General features: G+C 47.7%; 1 protein-coding gene across 2 annotated transcripts in view; it reads right to left on the bottom strand.

Moving 5' to 3' along the window:
* The window catches only part of BACE2 (beta-secretase 2), a 109,872-nt gene that overhangs the window by 21,005 nt on the left and 65,355 nt on the right, over positions 1–23,512 (bottom strand). For both annotated transcript variants that reach the window (XM_034947862.3, XM_003823908.5), the window contains exons 3-7: positions 18,572–18,788; positions 14,330–14,458; positions 12,768–12,902; positions 10,240–10,341; positions 4,666–4,815 (exon numbers count right to left, since the gene is read on the bottom strand). In XM_034947862.3, coding sequence (XP_034803753.2) covers positions 4,666–4,815; positions 10,240–10,341; positions 12,768–12,902; positions 14,330–14,458; positions 18,572–18,788 — 733 coding nt within the window. The remainder of the gene's footprint in view (positions 1–4,665; positions 4,816–10,239; positions 10,342–12,767; positions 12,903–14,329; positions 14,459–18,571; positions 18,789–23,512) is intronic.

The following is a 23,512-nucleotide window of genomic DNA, read 5'->3' as shown; positions in this document are numbered from 1 at the left end:
GGCGGGAAGTGCCCCCACAGACACCCTCTATGGGTACTGCTGACCACTAATCACTTCGTCCGTGGGGACGCTTTCTTCACTTGGACTCTAAGAGGGCTGCATTCTTCTCCGTAACTCCCTGGCTGCTCCTTCTCAGGCACTGTATTGGATTTCCTTCATCTTCCTCCCCTGCAAGCATCGGAGCACTCTCAGGCTCTGGCCTCCTCTCAATCTTCCCTCCTTGGGTGACCCATCTGGCCCCACCCCATGGCCCTAGGTCACCCCGTGATCTAGCCTGAGACTCCCAACTCCTCCTCTCCAGCCCAGACCTGGGCCACCATTGCCACATGCTTGTGTCCGCCTGCCTGCCCACCTCTCAATCGGCATTTCCCGTGTAACCTGTAAAACCTGAATGCTGGCTGTTCCCCCCAAATCAGACCTCTCCCACAGTTCTCTGTCTCAGTAAATTCATGATTCACCCAGTTACTCAGGCCCTATAGTGCTGGGCCAGTCCTTTTCTCTCTTAGCCTGCATGGAGACTGTAACCAGACCCTTGTGAGCCTTCCTGTGAAACCGAAGCAGAATCAAATCACTCCCTCGCCCAACTCAGGCCAAGTCCTCACTGTCCTTGTCCCTTGGGATCCACTGCAATGGCTCCTAGCTGGCCCAGAGCCCATCATGCGCCCCTCGGGCAGACAGAGTTTTAAAAGTAGGCAGCCTGACGGAGGCAGGACAATTTCCTCAGTGAAAAGAGGAAGAAGTAATCAACATCAGAGAGAAGACAGCATCTGTGGGTCAGAAGTTCTGCTGTTCAGGAGGGCCAGTTCCCACAGGTGCTGTGCAGTGTTAAATGAAGATGAGTCGGCCATTGATATCCCTGGAGCCAAGAGTATGTTGGGAAATGGGTCAAACCTGAACACAATCAGTGAGCAAATGAATATCCTACCAGCAGTAACAATTTCTTGGCTTTTGAATAGCAAATAATTCAAATGCAGGCAATTAGAGAGTACAGCAGCTGAGTATGACAAAATGCCCCTGTTTGGAGAAAAGCAAGAGTGCAAAATGAGTAAGAAAACGAACCTTCCTGTGAGTAATGATTAGCCTTAAAGGGCAGAGACAGGAAGAAAGACTTGGATGAAACAGGCAGACACACTAACACACAGAGTCCTGGGCCTTCTGGCTGTAGGGGGTTTGAGGGACTGTGAGGGGTGATTTTGGAGGGAGCAGAAAAGACTGAGAGGAGACCAGCAGGGAGGGGCTGCCATGTGACCACACTGAAGAGCAGGTCAAGTAGGGATAAAGTAGAAGCTGTGAAGAAACCTTAGAGCTCCCCTGTGGGCTGGCAGCTGCTGTTTTTTAACAGGCCACATAGGATTCAGCCCATGGGCTTTTGGAAAATAGTGTTGGGTATAGACAAAGTTTAAAGTAATTGCTTTCGAATTGACTCTTTTCTGCAGGAGCAATCGTTTGCCCACTTATTAGGGCTCATGTTTGAGAGGTCCCAGGTAGGGCCCCATCCTAAAACTCTGAGGACAAGAACCCTGGTGGTTTCCCTTGGTGTTAGAAAGGCTGCTGGGCAGAGCCTTTCTGCTGGGAAACATGGAGCGTGTGGGGTCTCACCAGGTGATCTTTCCCAGCTTCCTACTGGAGTCCCCTCCCAGAAAGGGAATGGAAAGCAAGTGGAATGTGATGCTGAGTAAGAAATCAGGAAAACAGCAGGCAAAGTGGATTTTTAAAAATAAAAAATCTGAACATGTCAAAGACAACCAAAAAATATCTACCATTATAAGTCAAAGCAATAATGAATTCTTATGCAGAGATGTGCAAACGAGATGAAATGCTCCCAAACCGCTCTCATTCTGCTCCTGAGCTTGCCCAGTGCTGGGTCCTAAAAGCTATTGAGGAAGCCAAGCAAGCCTTCCCGGCTGTGACCCGCCTGGACTGAGGTTTCCCCCTAATGCCTGCCTTCTCCTCCTGCTTCTTACGAGTCCTTGGTGCCTGACATTTATTCAGCAGTGCACACCTGGGTCCTCAAGCTGGGTTTTGACATTATTACACACCACACTGATGAAATAATGTCCACATTTTGCCGCTCTACTAGCCAAAATGTAATCATCAAGAGCACATGATTTTTTTTTTTTTTTTTTGAGATGGAGTCTCACACTGTCGTCCAGGCTGGAGTGCAGTGCCACGATCTCAGCTCACTGCAACCTCTGCCTCCCAGGTTCAAGCGATTCTCCTGCCTCAGCCTCCCAGGTAGCTGGGATTACAGGTGCCCGCCACCAAGCCCAGCTAATTTTTTTATATTTTTAGTAGAGACTGGGTTTCACTGTGTTGCCCAGGCTGGTCTCGAACTCCTGACCTTGTGATTCACCCTCCTCAGCCTCCCAAAGTGCTGGGATTACAGGCATGAGCCACTGCGCCCGGCCAAGAGCACATGATTTTAAAGATGATTTAAAGATGCTGAAAACATAGCATTGTAATATCATTCAGTGCAGTGCCATTCATCCAAGGATACTGCATTCTTCTGAAAATGTCTTTGGTAGGTATTATTATTTCTCCTTTATAGTTAAAGAGACACAGGCAGGGCTAAATGCTTTGCTCAAATTTACGGCGTGAGGGAAGGGCAGTGCTGAGCGTGTAACTCAAGCCTCTCCTGAGAGCGTGGTATCTCCTGTCGGCCTGAATTTCTCCTGAAGTTTTCAATCCTTTCCCCAAGATCTCTCCTTTACTGGAAAGCACATCCCCACAACGTAAAGATGAAAATGGGAAAAGGCAGTAGTACCATTTACTTTTTTTCTCCTGAAATTACGCCTCCTTCCTTGTCCCTGCAGTCCAATTCCCTTTATCTCAAATTCATCAACTGCAACAAAGACATATTGATGTGTCCATTCCACAAACAGTTCTGATGTACTTTCCCTCCATGGCCTGGTGGCATTGGGGAAGGAAGGACAATCTTTTACCCCCACAGCTCTCACCTTCAAGGAATTTATAATTAATTGAAAACGAAATAGAAGTTAAGAAAACAGAAGTCAAGTGAAAAAGGCAACAGCATAAAACGTACCCTAAAGATAAGATTCCATGCCAGATGAGCAGACCAGAAAATATGCGTGCTGAGTGGGAGGTGCAACCTCACAAATGGGTTATTCTGCTCGGTATGGTTTCAACAAAAGCTGGGTTGTTTGAGTTGAGTCTTAAAGGATGGGAAGAATCTGGATATACGGGCGGAGTAAGGAAGGGAGGGCATTTCAGGCAGGGGGGTTGGTGAACAAAGGTTAGGAGACGGTTGCAGGCAAGAGGCCTTGAGGGTCAGTGGCCACCCAGCAGAGGGTTGGGGTGCACTGAAAACACTGAGGAACTAGGAGGGGTCTGGTGGGAGGCCATGGACAGCGATGCCAGGAGCGAGCCCTGAGCATTTAAATCATGGGGACGCACTGCTTACTCACAGCAGGGGAGGCTCGGGTGAAAGTGGTGGTCTAGGAAGACTGATCTGACAACAGTTTCAAAAAGAAGAGAGGGTGGGGGCTCGGGAGCACAGCAGCACTCTGCAGGTTACAGAAGTGCTGGTGAGAGCCACACGCGCGAGGGCTCAGTAACGGAGGGGAGGAGGAAGAGGTGACAAATGGGACTGAGGAAGACAGACGTGGTCCATTTCATTAGACGTGTAGGATAAAGAGGGAGTCAGTGGGTACTGGGAGTATAGGAAAAAAATGATGTCTTCACCTTGGGCAATCTAGTTTTTCTTTTTCTTTCTTTTTCTTTTCTTTTTTTTTTTTTGTTTTTTTTCTGAGACAGAGTCTCACTCTGTCGCCAGGCTGCAGTGCAGTGGTGTGATCTCGGCTCACTGCAACCTCCGCCTCCCAGGTTCAAGCAATTCTCCTGCCTCAGCCTTCGGGGTAGCTGGGATTACAGGCATGCACCATCACGCCCGGCTAATTTTTGTATTTTTAGCAGAGACGGGGTTTTGCCATGTTGGCCAGGCTGGTCTCAAACTCCTGACCTCAGGTGATTTGCCTGCCTTGGCCTCCCAAAGTGCTGGGATTACAGGCGTGAGCCACCGCACCCAGCCCACTTTTATTCTTTATACGTAAACAGGAAAAATGTATAAGGGTGATGTGGTAGGTGTGACAAAAATGTCTCCAGGTCTTCCCTTTTCCTTGTAGCCACACCCTTGGCAATGCGGCTCCATGGCTCCTCCCAGTGCGAGGGGCATCTTTTCTCTCATCCTCGGAATCTGGGCTAGCCTTGGGCTTGGTTGGGCAGCATCATGGAAGAGATAGTGGCTAGTTCTGGGCTGACACTTCAGGAGCCCCTGTGTGGTTCTTTTCTCTCTCCCAGGTCCCTGTTACCACATGTGACTCAGACACTGAATGGAGAGAAACGCATGGCTCTGTTCCTCCATCCACCTCGCCACCAGATATGTGAGTGAGACCATCCTACACCAGCCTGGGTGGAGGCCAACCGGGACCCAGCCAACCACCAGCTGAGTAGAGACACGTGAGTGAGCCCAGCCAAGGGACACCGCCCTGCCTGGACTCAGAAGCAGTAATATGTGTGGCTGTCTTTTGCAGCATTATTGTGGTGATAGAGATCTAATGCAGGTGTGACATCTAATACACGTGTCATGCATGGAGTGCTTTCTCTTTTGCATGATAAAAAGAGCAAAGCACAAATCCAAGTTCATACCTGAGGCAGGATTGTGATACGGAATGACCTGCTGGAGTTCTCGTCTCTCAGGTAGATGGAGATTTTAGGGAAGTAAGACCAAGGTGTTTCCGAATTCGTCCAGCACGCCAGCTGGGACCCAGTCCAGAAACCATCAGAGAATTCTGGAATCTAGACAAAACAAGATCACATGAGAAACCATGACTAGTCTGGCACGTCAACAGGAAACAGCTCCAGGCTTTCCTAGCCACCTCGCCAGATGCCCACAGGGATAAACAATGTTTAATTTGGACAGAACAGCAGGGACATTAGTCCCCTGGAAGAGTGACGGTGATGACAAAATAATAATGATTAAAATTGTCAAGACACACGAAGTACCTACTAGTACTAGTATTAGACACCCTTATAAGCCCTTTGCAGCAATAATTACTTCAATTCTCAACCAGTGTGATAGCATTATCCTCACCACTTTACAGATGAGGCAACCAAAGCACTAGAGGTGAAGTAACTTGCCCAAGGTCACACAGCAGAGGGCAGAGGCCCTTTAGAAGACAGAAATTTTAATTGTGGCCCCCAAGGACTTTCTGCTTATCACTTGCCCTCTGAATTGCATAAGCCCAGCAAGTTGCCTCCTGGTGCAGAGCCTACGGTGGGCTCTCTGCTCTTTTGGGACATTTTTCTCCTCCTCCAGATCCCAGGTCAGATGCCACTTCATCCAGGAAGCCCTCCCTGGCTTCTTCTTGCAACACTAGAACACCACCATGCCCCTCTCCTTCCTGGCCTTTCTCCTTGTGGCAGTTAACAATTTACACTGATTGGTGTGATACACTTCAGTCTCCTGCACTAGAATCCAAGTCTTCTCAGGACAGAGATCTGTGGCCTGGCCTCCGCTGCAGCCCTAATACCTTGCACACAGAAGAGACCTGGGAAATATTTGTGGAAAAAAATAAATGGCATCCAGGGACAAAAGGTGGCCGGCAACACAGGACATCCACCAGTACCTCTCACCAGGGAACCGGAAGGAAGGTAGCATCTGCCCATATTCACTAGTTGCTGAGATGGCAAGTTAACGACACCTGTGTGACCTCACAGGCAGGCTCCGAGCAGTCCACCCTGGGTCTGCCGGCTGCTGAGGAAGGACTGTGTCTGATGTGTCTATTGTATCACATCCAGGGCAGGGTCCCGCGTGGGGCAGAGCAGGAAAAAGCCATGGCTGGAAGGAGGGGGTGTCTGTCCAGGGAGCTTCCCCAAGGAAGAAAGGCGGGAGCTGGGCTGGAGGGCCAAGCAGGCGCTGGGGAGGTGTGTGGTCGGGGGTGCTGCAGAAGATGCTGCGGTGGAATCTGCCGGCTGGACATGGCAGGTGCTGAAGACAGACAGGAATGGGAGATGAAGTGGGGAGGGAACGAGGGGTGCCACTGTGAAGGAATGCCATGACCACATTTCATCTGCAGAGGGCTGAGCTCTGCAGCACATCGATGTGGTTCACGTGTCCAAGTGTACATGTGGGGCTCACTAATCCTGAGTCCCCTGAGGCCAAGTGTACATGTGGGGCTCACTAATCCTGAGTCCCCTGAGGCCAAGTGTACATGTGGGGTTCACTAATCCTGAGTCCCCTGAGGCCAAGTGTACATGTGGGGTTCACTAATCCTGAGTCCCCTGAGGCCAAGTGTACATGTGGGGCTCACTAATCCTGAGTCCCCTGAGGCCAAGTGTACATGTGGGGCTCACTAGTCCTGAGTCCCCTGAGGCCAAGTGTACATGTGGGGCTCACTAGTCCTGAGTCCCCGAGGCCAAGTGTACATGTGGGGCTCACTAGTCCTGAGTCCCCTGAGGCCAAGTGTACATGTGGGGCTCACTAATCCTGAGTCCCCTGAGGCCAAGTGTACATGTGGGGCTCACTAATCCTGAGTCCCCTGAGGCCAAGTGTACATGTGGGGCTCACTAATCCTGAGTCCCCTGAGGCCAAGTGTACATGTGGGGTTCACTAATCCTGAGTCCCCTGAGGCCAAGTGTACATGTGGGGTTCACTAATCCTGAGTCCCCTGAGGCCAAGTGTACATGTGGGGCTCACTAATCCTGAGTCCCCTGAGGCCAAGTGTACATGTGGGGCTCACTAGTCCTGAGTCCCCTGAGGCCAAGTGTACATGTGGGGCTCACTAGTCCTGAGTCCCCGAGGCCAAGTGTACATGTGGGGCTCACTAGTCCTGAGTCCCCTGAGGCCAAGTGTACATGTGGGGCTCACTAATCCTGAGTCCCCTGAGGCCAAGTGTACATGTGGGGCTCACTAATCCTGAGTCCCCTGAGGCCAAGTGTACATGTTGGGCTCACTAGTCCTGAGTCCCCTGAGGCCAAGTGTACATGTGGAGCTCACTAGTCCTGAGTCCCCTGAGGCCAAGTGTACATGTGGGGCTCACTAGTCCTGAGTCCCCTGAGGCCAAGTGTACATGTGGGACTCACTAATCCTGAGTCCCCTGAGGCCAAGTGTATATGTGGGGCTCACTAGTTCTGAGTCCCCTGAGGCCAAGTGTACTTGTGGGGCTCACTAGTCCTGAGTCCCCTGAGTTCCAGGGCATGGGCCTGGGCTAGACACACACTCCAGAGGCACTGACAGGTGAACAGGAGGTATCGATGAGGCGAACGATGGGATCACGTAGGAGGGTGTACAGCAAGAACAGGTGGCTCAGGCCAGAAAAAGAGGCTCCACGAGGAGGGGCACAGGGACAGGGAGAGTCCAAGGAGGAGGGAGAAGGGTCTTATAGAAACCAAAAGGATAGTTAGAACAGAAGACAGGAAAATGGGACAGAACGCTGCCAAGACCACAACTGAAAAAACATGTGGTGCCCCTGTATGCACCTGCCGATGTCCACGCACTGAATATCAGGGGTGGTACGTGCCACGTAACCACGCGCACTGCAGACACCTGCCCTCCTCACCAGGGCGTGCAGCTGGGGAGAAAGCACCCTGTGGTTGGTTCGTCCATCCCATGTTCTCCACTCAGACCATTTGTGATTGATTTGTGAAATTTCTAATGCTGGCATTAATGCATCTTTGCTTTGTAAAAAAGCGAAGTCTACTGAAGATGTGCATCACAGGGAGAGCCCCTTCTCAGACATGCTCAAAAGAGGTGGGATGGTCATTTTGCTGGATTTGGTGAAGAGTTTCGGTGGCCAGGTCTGCAGCGGGACACAGGGCACAGAGCTCAGATGATAGTGCCATGACCAGCTCCAACGGCAGGTGGACAATGAGGCTCCAAGGGGCCAAGTAACTGGCCTGGGGAGCTCACCTCAGATTTAGATGTGGGGCTTACTGTCCCCAGAGCCATGGTCCTTAACCAAAAGTCTGGCAGCCTCCCTGGGGGTGAAGCCACGTGTCCTTGGGAGCCAGTTTCGACCCTCAGATCACAGAGTTTTAAAGTCAGAAGTCATCTTCAAGTGGGTATTATTTTGCGTCTGGATTTCCTCCTTAGAGAGGCGCTGGGCCTGAGCCACGCGGGCACTGCGGCAGGGTCGGAACGAGCCCAGGTCTCCATGCCTCTGCATGGGCTGCACCTTGTACAACACTCCCTGCTCCAGGTTCATTTCTAAATACAGAACTCCAAACCCTTAATTTCTAGAATCCCATCTGAACAATCCCTGCCAGGGGACAGAGCTCCACATTTTTATTGTCTTTCACTCTCTGAAGCCAGCCCTCCCCTTAACCAGAAGGAAACCCACGCCAAGAGGTTTGGCTTACCGGAACTGGTAGATAAGAAAAACAAACACAGCTTTGGTCCAGAGACAGTAAGACAGACACACAACGCGCCCTTGTTATGCTTTCCCTGCCCAAGACAAACAACCTTCCCATGTTTCTCCCTCCTGACGCAGGCACCGAATGAAATCAGAGGATAATTTTAGACAACGCAAACAAATGTTGTGATCTCATTCCTTCTACCTCGTGGTTTTCGGCTCAGCGCATGCCACGATGAGCTCGGGGTGCGAGCGCCCCACAGCCCCGCCGCCCCGCCTCTCACGGCACAGGGGTCTGGGCCGGTCCACGACTTGCTGGATTTTCACACTGCGCTTCAAACACGTCCTCGGGATGGTGGACAGACTTTTCCATTCAGGATATGAAGTTGGAAGATACTCCCGTTAATTCTGCTGAGGGCATTTTTACTATTTAAGAAATGAGGGTATCGCTCCTTATTTTAAGTAGGGTCTGATTTTCAGCAAGCGTTCTAAATTTAAGGCACTGAAAATGTCACCTGCCACTTTCTCTGATTCAGCAGATAGTGGGAAAGATGGAGACTCTGCCGTGGCTTCAGCTGCAGCTGCGCCAGTGGCTGGCCGCCTTGAGACCTGCTGCTTCAAAAAGAGCCCGCGTCCTTTCCTGCTTATTCCCCCTCTGTGTCCGTTTCATCCACGTGCCGCTCTTCCCGCAGCAGTTACAGGTGTTTGAAGTTCAGGACAACCCAAAGCCCTCTCCTGCTTGTCACGTTTCTGCTATGAGCTGTTAACAAGGCACCCGCCATACGTGGTCCTATCGGCCACTCTTTGAATTCAGCCATCACAGCAGAGGAGCGGGACAATCAGCCCCACGCCAGGGCCGCAGTACAGGCTTTGTGCAGGAAACACTTTCTGAGGATCTCACAGGGAAGGCCCAGATGCTATGAGAACACTCAGGCAGCCAGAAGTCATGTTCATCTCCCATCTGAACAAATAGCAGCAACGCCGTGGTTGCATGTTTCATGGAAGCTCCAAGCATCTACTAAACACCAAGCATTTGACCCAAAACTCACAACCACCCCTCAGTTGAGAATACGGAGGCTCTCAGAGGGCACAAAACCCCTCGCCAGGCATCCAGCTAAAAGTGGCAAAAACTACACTAAATTTAATTCTATTTCATCCCCAAAGCTGTCCTGTATCCAATGTTTATTGCCCTGAACTGACTGGAAAGTTGGGGTCACACCAGAAATACCATCAGCCAGGTCCCGAAAAGGCATATTGTCCACAATCATAATTTTAATTGTATTTCAGAGCATGGCCATAAAATAATTATTAGATTGGCTGATTGTTCTTTGTCTTCTGTGAAAAAATGGTATTCTTTTATACAAACAGAAGTTAAGATACCAGTGCAGGGATGAAAGCCAAAAAGGAGTAAAATTTTTGGTTTATTTGTTTTGTTTTAAAGGCTATAAATTTATTCTTGATTTATTGTTTACTCTAACATAGTTATATTACCAAGTATTGTTTTTTGCAGATTAAAAAAATACTATACCAACTGAACTATTATTTGAAATACTAGAGGGCATTGCACATTCAGATCCAAGTCCTCTGAGGTTCATGAAGGTCCTATTTGCTAACATCAAAGAAAGGGATTGTGAAATTAACGAGTAATAGTTGAAACAAAACCCTTCAAAATATAAAGATTTTAAATACATATAAAATATATTTACATATTACACCTATACTATTACATATAAAATATACAAATACACAATATGAAAATTTGAAATACATGGCGCAATAGTTCATAGATGCTCAGAACACGCAGTGCTGCTCCTCAGCAGGTGACTGTAACTCAGCAACTCGGGGACCCGTGAGTGTCCCGAGGACTCACCAGAGATGCGCGGGCCACAGCTTCCACCACTGCATCAAACACCTTCTGGGGCAGGCGCAGCAGCGTGGTGCCACTGTCCACGATGGCCTTGTCTGCGTTATACTTGAACCGGGAGAGAAAGGGAAAGGTGCGTGAGTGACAGTGGCGCTCCCCGCCCCACGTGGCTCCAGCCGCCATCACCATCTGTCTGTTACACACAAATCCAGGCAGCCACACCAGTCATCATGGACTGTGTAGTTCATTCATGTTCTCAGAACTGGGGAACCAGGGGTCTTCCAACCCAACACACTCACTTCAGAGACAAGGAAATGGGCCCAGGAAAGGGAGGGGACATGGCCCAAATTAGCAAATCAATAGCCCTCCCAAGGCACAGCTCTTTCCTTACTCAGAGGTGCCCAAGTTCCTTCATTGAGGACCTGCACTCCTGCCCCAGGGCAGAGGGAAGACCTATTTGTCTTTTGAGGCTGAAATATATTAAAAGCCATTTGTACAAACTGTACACAAATCAACTCTCTATGACCTCACTAACGAAGAGAAGGATGGACAATTTTTCAACAGACATCCCATATTTGCACTGGGAACAGAACCAGGGCCACAGTGCATCATAGACTGAGACACACACAGGCGCTGCCAGCCCTGTCCCCACCTGCAACGTTCTTCATGTGGCAGAGGGAGGAGAATGGACACCAGTGGCCAACACCAGATGAGCCACCCCAACCACTACAGGCACAGCTGCATGGGCAAGTCTACCCAGGGATGGAATGAGTCCTGGGTGACCCGATCCTCCTGCCTTAAGGCAAATCCATGAGTCACATGACCAATACACCAATCGGATCAAAAGGAAATAAGGGAAGAGGGGTTCAGGATTTTAAGAAAATGAAATATACCAATGTATTAGTATTCTTCACAAATATTAAATTATTTTCAGTGTAAAAACAAACTTAATTTAAAATATAACTTAGCTTGTTCATAAAATTTTCAGTTTTTTAATATGTAAGAAAAGTAAATATGTAAAATATGCAAACTGAAATGTTGTGCTAAGATGTCCTGGGATTTGTTGTTTGTTCTTTTGTGGGGTGGGTGCATATGGGGTGGGCAGGAAAGAACCTAGAATCTAAGAATCACACCTCCAGATACAGGCTTTTCCTCTCTAATACACACACACACACACACACACACACAGAGGTTTTGTATTTTATTTTACATTTGATTCTACCACTGGGTTCTTAATTGACAAGTAAGTGCCTCTTGACAATAAACACAGATTTGCAATGGAAGCGACCATCATTTTTATAATCTTTAGTTTCTCAGAGGTGTCAGGCCTCTGAGCCCAAGCTATGCCATGGCCATCGTATCCCCTGTGACTGTGACCTGCACCTATACGTCCAGATGGCCTGAAGCAAGTGAAGAATCACAAAAGAAGTGAAAATGGCCGGTTCCTGCCTTAACTGATGACATTCCACCACAAAAGAAGTGAAAATGGCCAGTCCCTGCCTTAACTGATGACATTACCTTGTGAAATTCCTTCTGGCTCATCCTGGCTCAAAGGCTCTCCCACTGAGCACCTTGTGACCCCCACCCTGGCCAGCCAGAGAACAACCCCCTTTGATTGTAATTTTCCACTACCTACCCAAATCTTATAAAGTGGCCCCACCCCTGTCTCCCTTCACTGACTCTCTTTTCAGACTCAGCCCGCCTGCACCCAGGTGAAATAAAAACCTTGTTGCTCACACAAAGCCTGTTTGGTGGTCTCTTTACATGGACGCGCGTGACAAGAGGTACCTGCATATATGAGAATTGATGTTGGGATGTGATGGGTAATACGAACAGAAGTGCTAACAGGTTAGAATATAATGACATCCCCATGGTTTTTATAAAGCATTCTAAAAGTGCTGTAGAAGACTGAGGCTCTCACAAGTCATCATAATCATAATGTCATAATGTGTCACGAACAAGCCAAAACTCAGTGAGAAGGCATGAACATGGTCCTGAGGTTTGGTGTCAGAGCTCTGTATGTGGCCACTTTAGCACTACCAAGCCACACACATCTATACAGCATGACCGTTTTTTAGGGAGAATTGGGTACTCTGGGGGCCAGGCTAGCTGTGAATGGAGGATAAAAAGCTGATGATCTTTTCGGTTTCATTTTGCTTAATTTTCGTCCCTCTCTGTCCTACACTGATTAAAAATCTGTTTATTTCAACCTCTTAAACTGAGCTTAGGGACCATCAGTCCAAGATGAATGAATGGTGAAAGGTGTAGCTCAGATAGTCCTCTTCACTCACCATTTAATGGTAATTTTGCCCTATGAAGATAAGTGGTTGGGAGGATGCAATATTTGGGGTGGGGAGGGAGGACAATTAATTGATTTCAACTTACTGTACAGCAAGGCCCTACATCTTTTCATGTAATGAGCCTTTATCTTACGAGGTAATGTACCTTCTATTGGCATCTATGGGTTCCAGCTGGCATATTTAAGGGACCCAGACATACACAGAAAGACACAACAGAGACCATAGCATAAATACCTCTCTGCAGTCCAGATTAAGGCTTTGGCCTCCAATTTCCAATTTCAGAATTTCTATCTGGTAGTACCACTCTTCCTTAATAGGGGTATACCAGATGTCTCCTTTATACAAACTTGGTTCAATTCCACCCAAGACCTGGGACAGAAAATATTTACAGGTATAAGAGAAAAAATACACAGACATATCAACAGGTTACACAGAGACGCATGCACTTGTAAAGAGAAACTTCACTGCAATCAGGGCTTCTACTTCGTGACAATGTCATGAAACAAATATCAATGCTTAAAAAATAAACAAGGAGCCAGGCGCGGTGGCTCACGCTTGTAATCCCAGCACTTTGGGAGGCTGAGGCGGGCGGATCATGAAGTCAGGCGTTCGAGAACGGCCTGGCTAGCATGGTGAAATCCCATCTCTACTAAAAATACCAAAATCAGCCGGGCAAGGTGGCGCGCACCTGTAGTCTCAGCTACTCAGGAGGCTGAGGCAGGAGAATCGCTTGAACAGGGAGGCGGAGGCTGCAGTGAGCTGAGATCGCGTCACTGCACTCCAGCCTGGGCGACAGAGCGAGACTCCATCTAAAAAAAAAAAATTAAATGAAATAAAATAAAATAAAATAAAACAAGGAATTTTATGGGTCCACGTCTGCAAAGGTCAGATGGTATTAGGCCCTCATCTAATCAAGATGCTTTGGAGGTTTCTCTTATCCAAAGAAAGTACATACAAGTTTAGCTTTACAATATTGAGATTTTTCCTTCAAAGAAATGCAATAAAACAGTTAACCACACTGACTGACAATTATTTAGTTCCTTGGAGGTCAGAGAACAGAAGATCAAGCACTTCCCTGATCAAAGCTTCATTGTGCAAAATCATAAAACATTTCCTCATAAATCCTATGCTGTCCTCTGCCTGGAAATGGTAGCAAATGAAAGTAGCTGAGGACCGGGGTGCAGATCCTGCCTCTCATAGTCAGACAGCAAAGGGACTGGCAGCACCCCCTTCTAGTGCATTCTTCCTGTCCCCTACTACTTTTGACGTCTGGGTGCCGGCCCCTGGAGGGAAGCTCAGGCTGCAGCACCTCCGTAGTGCTGACGGCCTTGATTCTGTTTCAGCAGCAAACACGTGTGCTGTGGTGTGTGTGTGCCTGTGTGTGTTGAGAGAGAGAGAGAGAGAAAGGATCTACAAGGGCCCCTGTTTCCCTGCCAAATTTATGAACTCTCCTTTGGCCCCCTACCCACAGTCAGGTCCACTCACCACACCCCCCACCGCTCCTCACTTGTCCCTCCCCCACCCACAGAAAGCAGTGCCCTTCCAAGGGCAGTAAAGAAAAGTTTTAATGGAATTCGGAGAAGCGATGAGAATCATCCTTCCAGATGGCAGGATGACATAAAGGATTGCCTAATTTTAGCCATTTCTAAAAAGATCTACTACAAGGAGGACGAAAGTTTTACAGTACCTACGCACACCTACATGCCTAATATTTCTGCTCAGGTGTTTAATAAAACAGAAAAAAACAGCCCATCCATCTGTGATTTTTCGCCCCTTTAAGACTAAAAGATACCCACAAGACTACCTCCGTTGGTCCCAGATCCAGCAACGGGCAATCCAGCTCCACACATCTGCATGGAGAAAACGTTGGGGATGTTTGCTTGTGTCACCAGGGAGTCGAAGAAGGTCTCCAGAGAACTTGATGGCTGCGGGAGGGCGACAGAGAGGGGCACCCGCTTAGGACTCACAGTGTAGACATGGGTCACCCAGTGTAGACGCCACGTGCCACAGACATTCCTGGTGTTTATACTCAATTTTTTCATGGTTCAACAGTACACCAGCTTGTGATTGGGTCTAGGAATTCAGAAAGCCCCAGCAGAGCTTCCCACTGGTTGGCATTCTTCCTTTGGGCACGGCTCTGTTGTACAAATAAGATCATATTTCTGGAAGCCATTCGACGCAGTCACATCTATCATCATGACTGCCTTGTGAGGGGGTGTGAGAAGCCTTGGAAGTAGGTTACCGTGGCAGGTGGTGGATCCTAATCTTAGGCATTTGAGAGTAAGGAGAGAAGAGTTTCTCTAGGAGCTGCCATGGCCACAGACATTTTTGTTTGCCTGTCAGCCGCAGCTGTCCACCATGCAAATGAGAGGTGGCTGACCTGGGAGGACAGTATCCCCCGGACCCCAGAGCCTGGGGTGAGGCTTAGCTCTGCCAGATGAACTCTGGCAGGAAAGAAGCAGGAAAGGCACAAATCTATACTCCAGAAGCATAAAAGGCTTCTTATTCCCCCAAGGCCAGATTTCAGAAGCCCTCGTGTGCTCTGTGTCTCCCTCACATCCAGCAAGACATACAGAGGATGCCCTCATTTCTCCAGAGAGACTCAAAGGGAAGCGGGAAGGTCTGTAAACAGCTGTGAGGTGCCGGTGTGCCAGGGGTGCCGGTGGTCATGTAGGAAGTCAGTGATAGACCTGAGTTTAGATTTTGGCTTTGACAACTGGGAGACACTGGAGTTGGTGACCCTGAGTTGTTAGTTTTTGATGAAAATGTAATTAACTATAGTAGCACAGACGCTATAGGCATCCCCTGGGTGCCCATGGTCTTTCACAGGAATGATTATTTACTATCCGTGAGAACTAAAACTGTGATTCCAGAGGGAGTGAGAGGGGAACTCCACCATGGAATAGATACAGATCTTCCCATTGGTGTAGTCCATTTGTATTTGACCTCCTACTTGTTTCATCTCAGCTTCTGCAGAATTCCGAGGCAGAATCTAGCACGATTTCCATATGCAATCTCTGTCAGAACACTTGTGGGCATTTGGGTCAACCAGTGAGACAAAAATCACCTCTTGGGATTATAGGGTGGGCCTGGGGGTGCCCCCAGCTGGTGTTCTACCCACCTTCTTGAGAGGCGGTAAAGCAAAGCAAACACGATGGGAGACAGGCTCTGCCACTTGCCAGCCGAGTGACTTGTTCCTTTGCTTCCTTCCCTGTGAAACAGGGATAAGGGCAGCTGCCTGGAGCTGCTCTGGGGCTTAAATGGGCCAATACCTATAAAGCACTTGGAGCGGTACCTGGCACACGCACACAGCGAAGGAGCTGCAATCATTCTGGCAAGTCCTTCACTAGGGCTGTGCCTCGGGATCCCTCTAGGGACTTAAAAGCATCCAGGTGCCCACAACCAACCCTGAGAGAACCTGATTCAGCAGCAGTGGGGCCCAGGCAGCTATAGTGTTAGAAGCCCAGTAGGTGTTCCTGACACAGCCTTGACAGGAAGCCCCTGGAATGGGCCAGGGGCCACCACACAACCTGACCACTGCAGAGCGCTCAGCCCACCTGTCTCAGAGACCCCTGTGGGCAGTCCGCCCAGCTCACCCTGCAGGCCCTGTTCCCAGCCACACTCTGCTTCCTGAGTCCTACTGCTGTCTCCTCAAACCCTGGAAATGGGAAGCCAATTGTCAGTAATCTTGGAATTTCATAAATGAAAAGATAAAATGTCGCACGGAGAGTCAGGAGGTCTGAGCAAACCCCGAAGGGGTCTGTTCTCACAGAATCTTTACATATTATTAATTCCAGGCAATTTAGGTTTACTCTATCATCTTCGGAACAATTCGCATAAAACCAGTCATATACATCTTTCATTTCCAGTCACATACAGATAAAGCATTTTGAAAATGTATTTAGGAACGCAAGTTTTCATCCGTCTGCAATTATCTATGATATAGAGGACAAAAGGTTCATGAGCCAGCCCTGGCTCTGCAGACAGTGAGAAGCTCCATGCCTGACTTCAAAGGGGCAACAGCTCACTGACCCTCAATCCCCACATCTTGAAAATAGGGAGAATAAGGCCAGGCACGGTGGCTCATGCCACAATCCCAACACTTTGAGAGGCTGATGTGAATGGATCACTTGAGCTCAGGAGTTTGAGACCAGCCTGGCCAACAGAGTGAAACCTCATCTCTACCAAAAATACAAAACTTAGCCAGGCGTTGTGGCGTGTGCCTGTGGTCCCAGCTACTTGGGAGGCTGAGGTGCGAGAATCACTTGAACCCGGGAGCTAGAGGTTGCAGTGAGCTGAGATTACACTGCTGCACTCCAGCATGGGAAATAGAGTGAGACTCTCTCTCAAAAAAATAAAAAAGTAAAAAGAAAAAGAAAATGGGGAGAATACAACCTTTAAGAAAATGGGGAGAATATGACCTTACAAAGTATGCCTCACAGGGGAGTCCTGAGCACTCAGTGACCCACATCTTATCTTGTATCTTCTCAGCCTAGGGCCTAATAGGCTCTCAGTAATTGTGATTCTGTCTCCTTGGAGAGGCCAAGGGCTGTAAAATTCCTCTTGCCCTCCCCACCCCACCCCCATCTGCTCATAAACTTGAGCTGGAACAAATGCTCTTCCACCATGGGAAGATTATCCTCATGGGACAGTGGGGGCCTGTTGCTCCAGCAATCACTTCTGTTTCCTTCCACATGTAGCTCTGGTTCCAAGCCTAACGCTGAGCAAGGTGAGGCCAGGGCGTGGTGCCCAGGTACAGGGCCAGGAGAGCTGGTCTCCTTCTGCAGTTCTTTTTTTTTTTTTTTTTTTATACTTTAAGTTCTAGGGTGCATGTGCACATTGTGCAGGTTAGTTACATATGTATACATGTGCCATGCTGGTGCGCTGCACCCACTAACTCGTCATCTAGCATTAGGTATATCTCCCAATGCTATCCCTCCCCCCTCCCCCCTCCCCCCACCCCACCACAGTCCCCAGAGTGTGATATTCCCCTTCCTGTGTCCATGTGATCTCATTGTTCAATTCCCACCTATGAGTGAGAATATGCGGTGTTTGGTTTTTTGTTCTTGCGATAGTTTACTGAGAATGATGATTTCCAATTTCATCCATGTCCCTACAAAGGACATGAACTCATCATTTTTTATGGCTGCATAGTATTCCATGGTGTATATGTCCAACATTTTCTTAATCCAGTCTATCATTGTTGGACATTTGGGTTGGTTCCAAGTCTTTGCTATTGTGAATAATGCCGCAATAAACATACAAACCCATGTGGACTCCAGGAGCCCTGCACTCACCCCTAGCGTCTACTCCCGCCTGCCTTTGGCAATGCCTCCAGGTGGAAATTCCCCTGCCTGCCTCCCTCCTCCTGCATACAGACATATTTCCTTTGGGTAGGCCCCAAGTACAAATATTTGGGGAACATCCAATTCTGTCTTTCCCCATGTGGGGAGGCTCTGGTGATGGCAAGAGCAGGGTTCCACAATTCATCTGGGGCTCACCACCACTGGGAAGGGCTGGCTCTCCCCAGGGCATGCCTTCAGGCTGCCCATATTCCCATGCTGGGTGTCTCCTCGGAGGTGTCCCCTGCAGAGCCAGGAAAACAGGCCACGTCCCAGCCTGGCGGAGGGCAGCACCCCCTGCCTGCATTCCAGGGCCGTCCGCAGGCTCCATCTTCACGCAAACGTATGAATTTAATAAATGTGTTTTCTTTTAATCCCACCTTAGTAAAAACTCCTAAACACACACCACAATCTACATGATTCAAATTCTGTTAACATTTTAAACTATAAAACGAAAATAAAACAAAAAGTTAATGCTATTAGTCTGTCTTACAGGAAGGTTCCAAGAATCATGCTGTTTACCTTCAATTTAAAAAATGCTTGGAAATATAATTGTGTGAATGCTGGTCTGTTTCCACCACGTGGTTCTCACTGTCTCCAAGAACAGCCCAAGACTCATGTGTCAGCCCTTTAATGACTGATTTTCAGAATCTCATCCTATTATTTGATTTCCTTAAACCCATGGATTAGCCTTACCTTGGCAAGTGTGGCATAAGCTAGGCCAAGTATTCCATTCCATTTAATCCCAGGCAAAAAGAAATTCTCTGATTCAAAAATAGTGGCAATGTTGACAAGAAAAGAAGTATTGAAGCCTTTGGGGATGGTGACGAAGTCTTCCCCAACGAAACCCGTCCAGCTTCCTTGTGTGTACTTCACTGTGACGTCAAAGCCCTTGGAGCGGTATGTGCTAGACCTGGAGAAAGAAAAGAAAAGCATATTGTATTCATTTTATTTTATTTTATTTTTATTTATTTATTTTTGAGATGGAGTCTTGCTCTGTCACCCAGGCTGGAGTGCAGTGGTGTGATCTCTGCGCACTGCAACTTCCGCCTCCCAGGTTCAAGCGATTCTCCTGCCTCAGCCTCCTGAGTAGCTGGGAATACAGGCACACATCACCACGCCCAGCTAATTTTTGTAATTTTAGTAGAGACGGGGTTTCACCATGTTGGCCAGGATGGTCTTGATCTCTTGACCTTGTGATCTGCCTGCCTCAGCCTCCCAAAGTGCTAGGATTACAGGCGTGAGCCACTGCGCCCGGCTAAGCCCCTTGTATTCTCTTATGTATCCATGTTCCCGAACCATGAAGATAAGGTTGCCATGTCCAAGGCAGCTATCCTAAACACAGAAAGTCTACTGTAAGCCTGTAAGCCATTCTTTATCATGAACAGCATCAATGTTAACAAAGCGACAGCTTCCCCCAAAAACATAATCGCTAATGTTTTGGTAACAGTGTTTTCCATGTCATGTGGAAGGGATGCACTGGTGTAAACATGTGGCTTGAGTTTAATTTTTCCCTATATCCAAGTTAAACCCTATAAGTCAGGTGCTTTGCTTGGCCACCGTAGGACACGACCCTTTGAAGGACACAACCCAATCTGGCACCTGCCTGGCCCTCCGGCTTTGCAGGGCTGCTGCGCTGCTGCTGTGTGACACGGGTAGGTGCCGGCATCCCAGAGGGAGGCTCCACCAGCCTGTGCCCGCAGCAGCTGGAGTTCAGGTTCACACATACAACTCATGTGACAAATAATGACCAAGCCCTACCTGCTGAAGCCCAGGTCCTTCATGTCACAGGTCCTTCTCAAGGTTCTCCCTCAATGCCCCAAAGGTGATTATACTCTCACCAAAATATGGGCAGTGACGCTAATGGCATGCCAGAACATGAATCACTGTGACATGACCGAGAGCCTGACACTCACGTGGCCCTGGAGGTAAGAGCTACTGACGCAGAACGACATTCACAAGATCAGACGAAAGTCCTGCCCCCTCAGTTTATGCTGCAGTGAGGAGAGATAATGAATGCGGGAATGGTGGTTATGGGGACGAGAGCCACCCAGGGAACAAAGCAGGCAAGGGGACCTCAAGTGACCCAGCGGTTGGAGAGAACTCTTGGATCCAACCATGTCTGCATGAGACCTGAATGAAGACAGTGAGACCTGGGGCTCTCTAGGGGTAGAGCACTGTGGAGAGAGGACAGCAGGTGTCATGGCCCTGGGGAGTCCCACCTTGTAAGGTCATTCCTATGCCCATTTGAGTTTGAAAACTGCTGGAATATAGGAAGGAACCTAAGAAACATCTCTAGGCAAATGTCTATGAACTCAAACCATGCTCCTCCTAAGAAAACGATCACGATTCTAAGCTAAATATCAAATCACCCAGTAGATCATACTAAAGCGATCCTCGCCTGCAGGCTTGATTTCACTCTGTTTTAATAATCAGTCTGTGAACATTAACACGTGTTAATAAGTCTTTGTTGTGGGATTACATGAACTAGTGCAGTCTTGCTTAAGGTCAGTAAAGAAGTTTGGAGATGACATGATCATTCGTTCATTCATTCATTCATTCATTCATTTATTATTTCTTTTAAAGAAAAGGTCTTGCTCTGTCATCCAGGCTGGAGTGCCATAGCACAATCATGGCTCACTGTAGCCTTGAACTCCTGGGCTCAGGAGATCCTCTCACCTCTGCCTACTGAGTAACTGGGACTACAGGTGCACACCATCAAGCCCAACTAATATTTTTCTTTCTTTTTTTGCCGAGACAGGGTCTCATTATGTTGCCCGAGCTAGCCTCAAACTCCTGGGCTCAAGTAATCCTCCTACCTTAGCCTCCCAACATGCTGGGATTACAGGCATGAGCCACCCTATCTGGCCTTTTATTCATTAACTCATTCTTGGTATATCTCATAAGCATCAAAAATGTTAACTATCTTTAATTCAGTAACTGCACTTCTGAGACTCTGACCCTAAGGAGACACCCAGGAAGCAGACAGAGGTTCATGTGCCAGGATGGTCGTGATGTTTTATGTATAACAGCAAACAGCTGGAAACCATCCAAATGCTCAGTAACAAGGAAACAGTTCAGTAAATTACAGCATATCCATATGATGCGCTATTATGTGCCAAGGGAAAAATGTTTCTTTTTCTAAGAAATTTTAAATGATGTAGAGAAAAAGTTAAAAGAAAAATACGTCAATGAGACAGACTCTCCTTCAAAACTATTTATTACACTCAAATATTAACAGTGGCCAGCTGGGGTGGCAGGATTGGAGGTGGGAGGACTCCTGTTCTTGTGCTTAGGTCCCTCCATGTTTGTATGCATTATTTTTATAATCAGGAGAAATATGTTATTTTACGAAGGTCTGGCAAACGGATTTGGGGGAAACAGCTGATTCTAACTTCATAATGGGGTACAGAATATAAAGATGGTTGGCTTTTAATATTTGCCTACTATCTTGGTTCACTCCACCGTGATCATAAAGTAAGAGAGGCATTCAGTCAATGTTTTCTGTGCGCAGATCTCCCGACAATGGGCAGGTACAAAAACAGAAAAGTGACCACAGAGGGTCCTTAGAGCACTAAGGGATCCACCAGAAATTACCCAGGTAACATGCAGTCAGGTCTTTGAAATGGGGTATTTGAAGATTGGCGGAATGCCAAGTGTTAGTGCCAATATAAATTCAGATGTGCCTGCCACATGGGAGGAGATGAACACGCTTATGTTGAATAGCAATAAAAATACTGAATTATTCAGTCCATTTTGACAATTTGGGTTCATTCCTCAAGTTCAGAAATATACAAAGACTAATTATCTTGAAATGCTTGGAGAATACGATCTAGAACAGAGGTTGGCAATTTCTTTCCATAAAGAAACAAATAATAGACGTTTTAGGTTTGTAGGCCATGGGATCTCTGTGATAACTACTCAGCTCTCAAACGTAATGTGGAAGCAGCCACAGACAATGTGTAAGTAAACTTGCATAGCTGCATGGCTGTGTTCTGATAAAACTTTATTTACTAAAACAGGCAGCAGGTCAGATTTGGCTCATGGGCTAGAGTTTGCCAACTCCTGGTGTATTAGTCTGTTTTTACACTGTGATAAAGGCATACCTAAGACTGGGTAATTTATAAAGAAAAAGAAGTTTAATGGGCTCACAATTCTACGTGGCTGGGGAGGCCTCACAATCATGGTGGAAGGTGAAAGGCATGTCTTACATGGGTAAGGGAAGAGAGAAATGAAAGCCAGTGAAAGGGATTTCTCCTTATAAAACCATCAGATCTCGTAAAACTTATTCACTGCCACGAAGACAGTGTATGGGGAAAAACCGCCCCCTTGATTCAATTATCTCCCACTGGGTCCCTCCCACAATACATGGTAATTATGGGAGCTACAATTCAAGATGAGATTTGAGTGGGGTCACAGCCAAACCATACTACCTGGTCTGGTAGAGTAATCGTTTGTTGTTGCTGAGATGGAGTCTCGCTATGTCACCAAGGCTGGAGTGCAATGGTGCCATCTCAGCTCACTGCAACCTCCGCCTCCTGGGTTCAAGCGATTCTGCTGCCTCAGCCTCCCTAATAGCTGGGATTACAGGCGCATGCCACCATGCCCAGCTAATTTTTGTATTTTTAGTAGAGATGGGGTTTCACTATGTTGGTCAGGCTGGTCTCAAACTCCTGAACTCAGGTGATCCACCTGCTTCAGCCTCCCAAAGTGCTGGGATTACAGGCATGAGCCACCTTGCCCGGCCCTGGTAGAGTAATTGTATCTTTCCTAAACAGTCTAAAATGCTATGACTTCCTTTTGAAAAGTTTAGTTTCACTCTGTCCAGGCTATAGAAAACTGTAGAATTTGTAGTGTTAGTAAGAACCTGAACCAGCCTGCATATCTATTTAGCATGTCTTCTCTAGTTTCCTGCTCAGGTTGCTGGTCTCCTTACAGAGGGAGCACTCTGGATATTTTGGTGTCATTTCCAGAGACAGCAGAGGCAGCTGGAATTATACTGCCTGGGTTCAAATATGAGTTCAATCCTTTATTAGCTGTGTGACCCAGGGCCAAGTTATTTATTTCTCTATGCCTCAGTTTCCTCAACTAAAAAATGGTGATAATATAATACCATCCCTCGTGAAGTTAATTACGCAGATTAAAAGAGTTAATATTGTAAAGCATGTAGAACAAAAGCTTGGAACACAGGAGATATGCCACAAAATAGCTGCTATTATTATAATTAATCATTTGCTGCCTTTTTTCAGGCTATGAGTTATTATTAGAAAATTCAAGTCTGGTAATCCCAGCACTTTGGGAGGCGAGGCAGGTGGATCATGAGGTCAGGAGATCGAGACTATCCTGGCTAACACGGTGAAACCCCGTCTCTACTGAAAATACAAAAAATTAGCCAAGTGTGGTGGCGGGCGCCTGTAGTCCCAGCTACTCGGGAGGCTGAGGCAGGAGAATGGCATGAACCCGGGAGGTGGAGCTTGCAGTGAGCCGATATCGCGCCACTGCACTCTAGCCTGGGCAACAGAGCGAGACTCTGTCTCAAAAAAAAAAAAAAAAAAAAAAAATTCCAGTCTGTTAGGCCATGTTTGCATTGCTATAAAGGAATACCCAAGGGTGAATAATTCATAAGGAAAAGAGGTA

This window comes from Pan paniscus, chromosome 22, assembly GCF_029289425.2.
Source record: "Pan paniscus chromosome 22, NHGRI_mPanPan1-v2.0_pri, whole genome shotgun sequence".
NCBI classification, from domain to species: domain Eukaryota; kingdom Metazoa; phylum Chordata; class Mammalia; order Primates; family Hominidae; genus Pan; species Pan paniscus.
The sequence above is the reverse complement of the archived record's forward strand: the minus strand, read 5'-3'. Positions and strand labels throughout refer to the sequence as shown.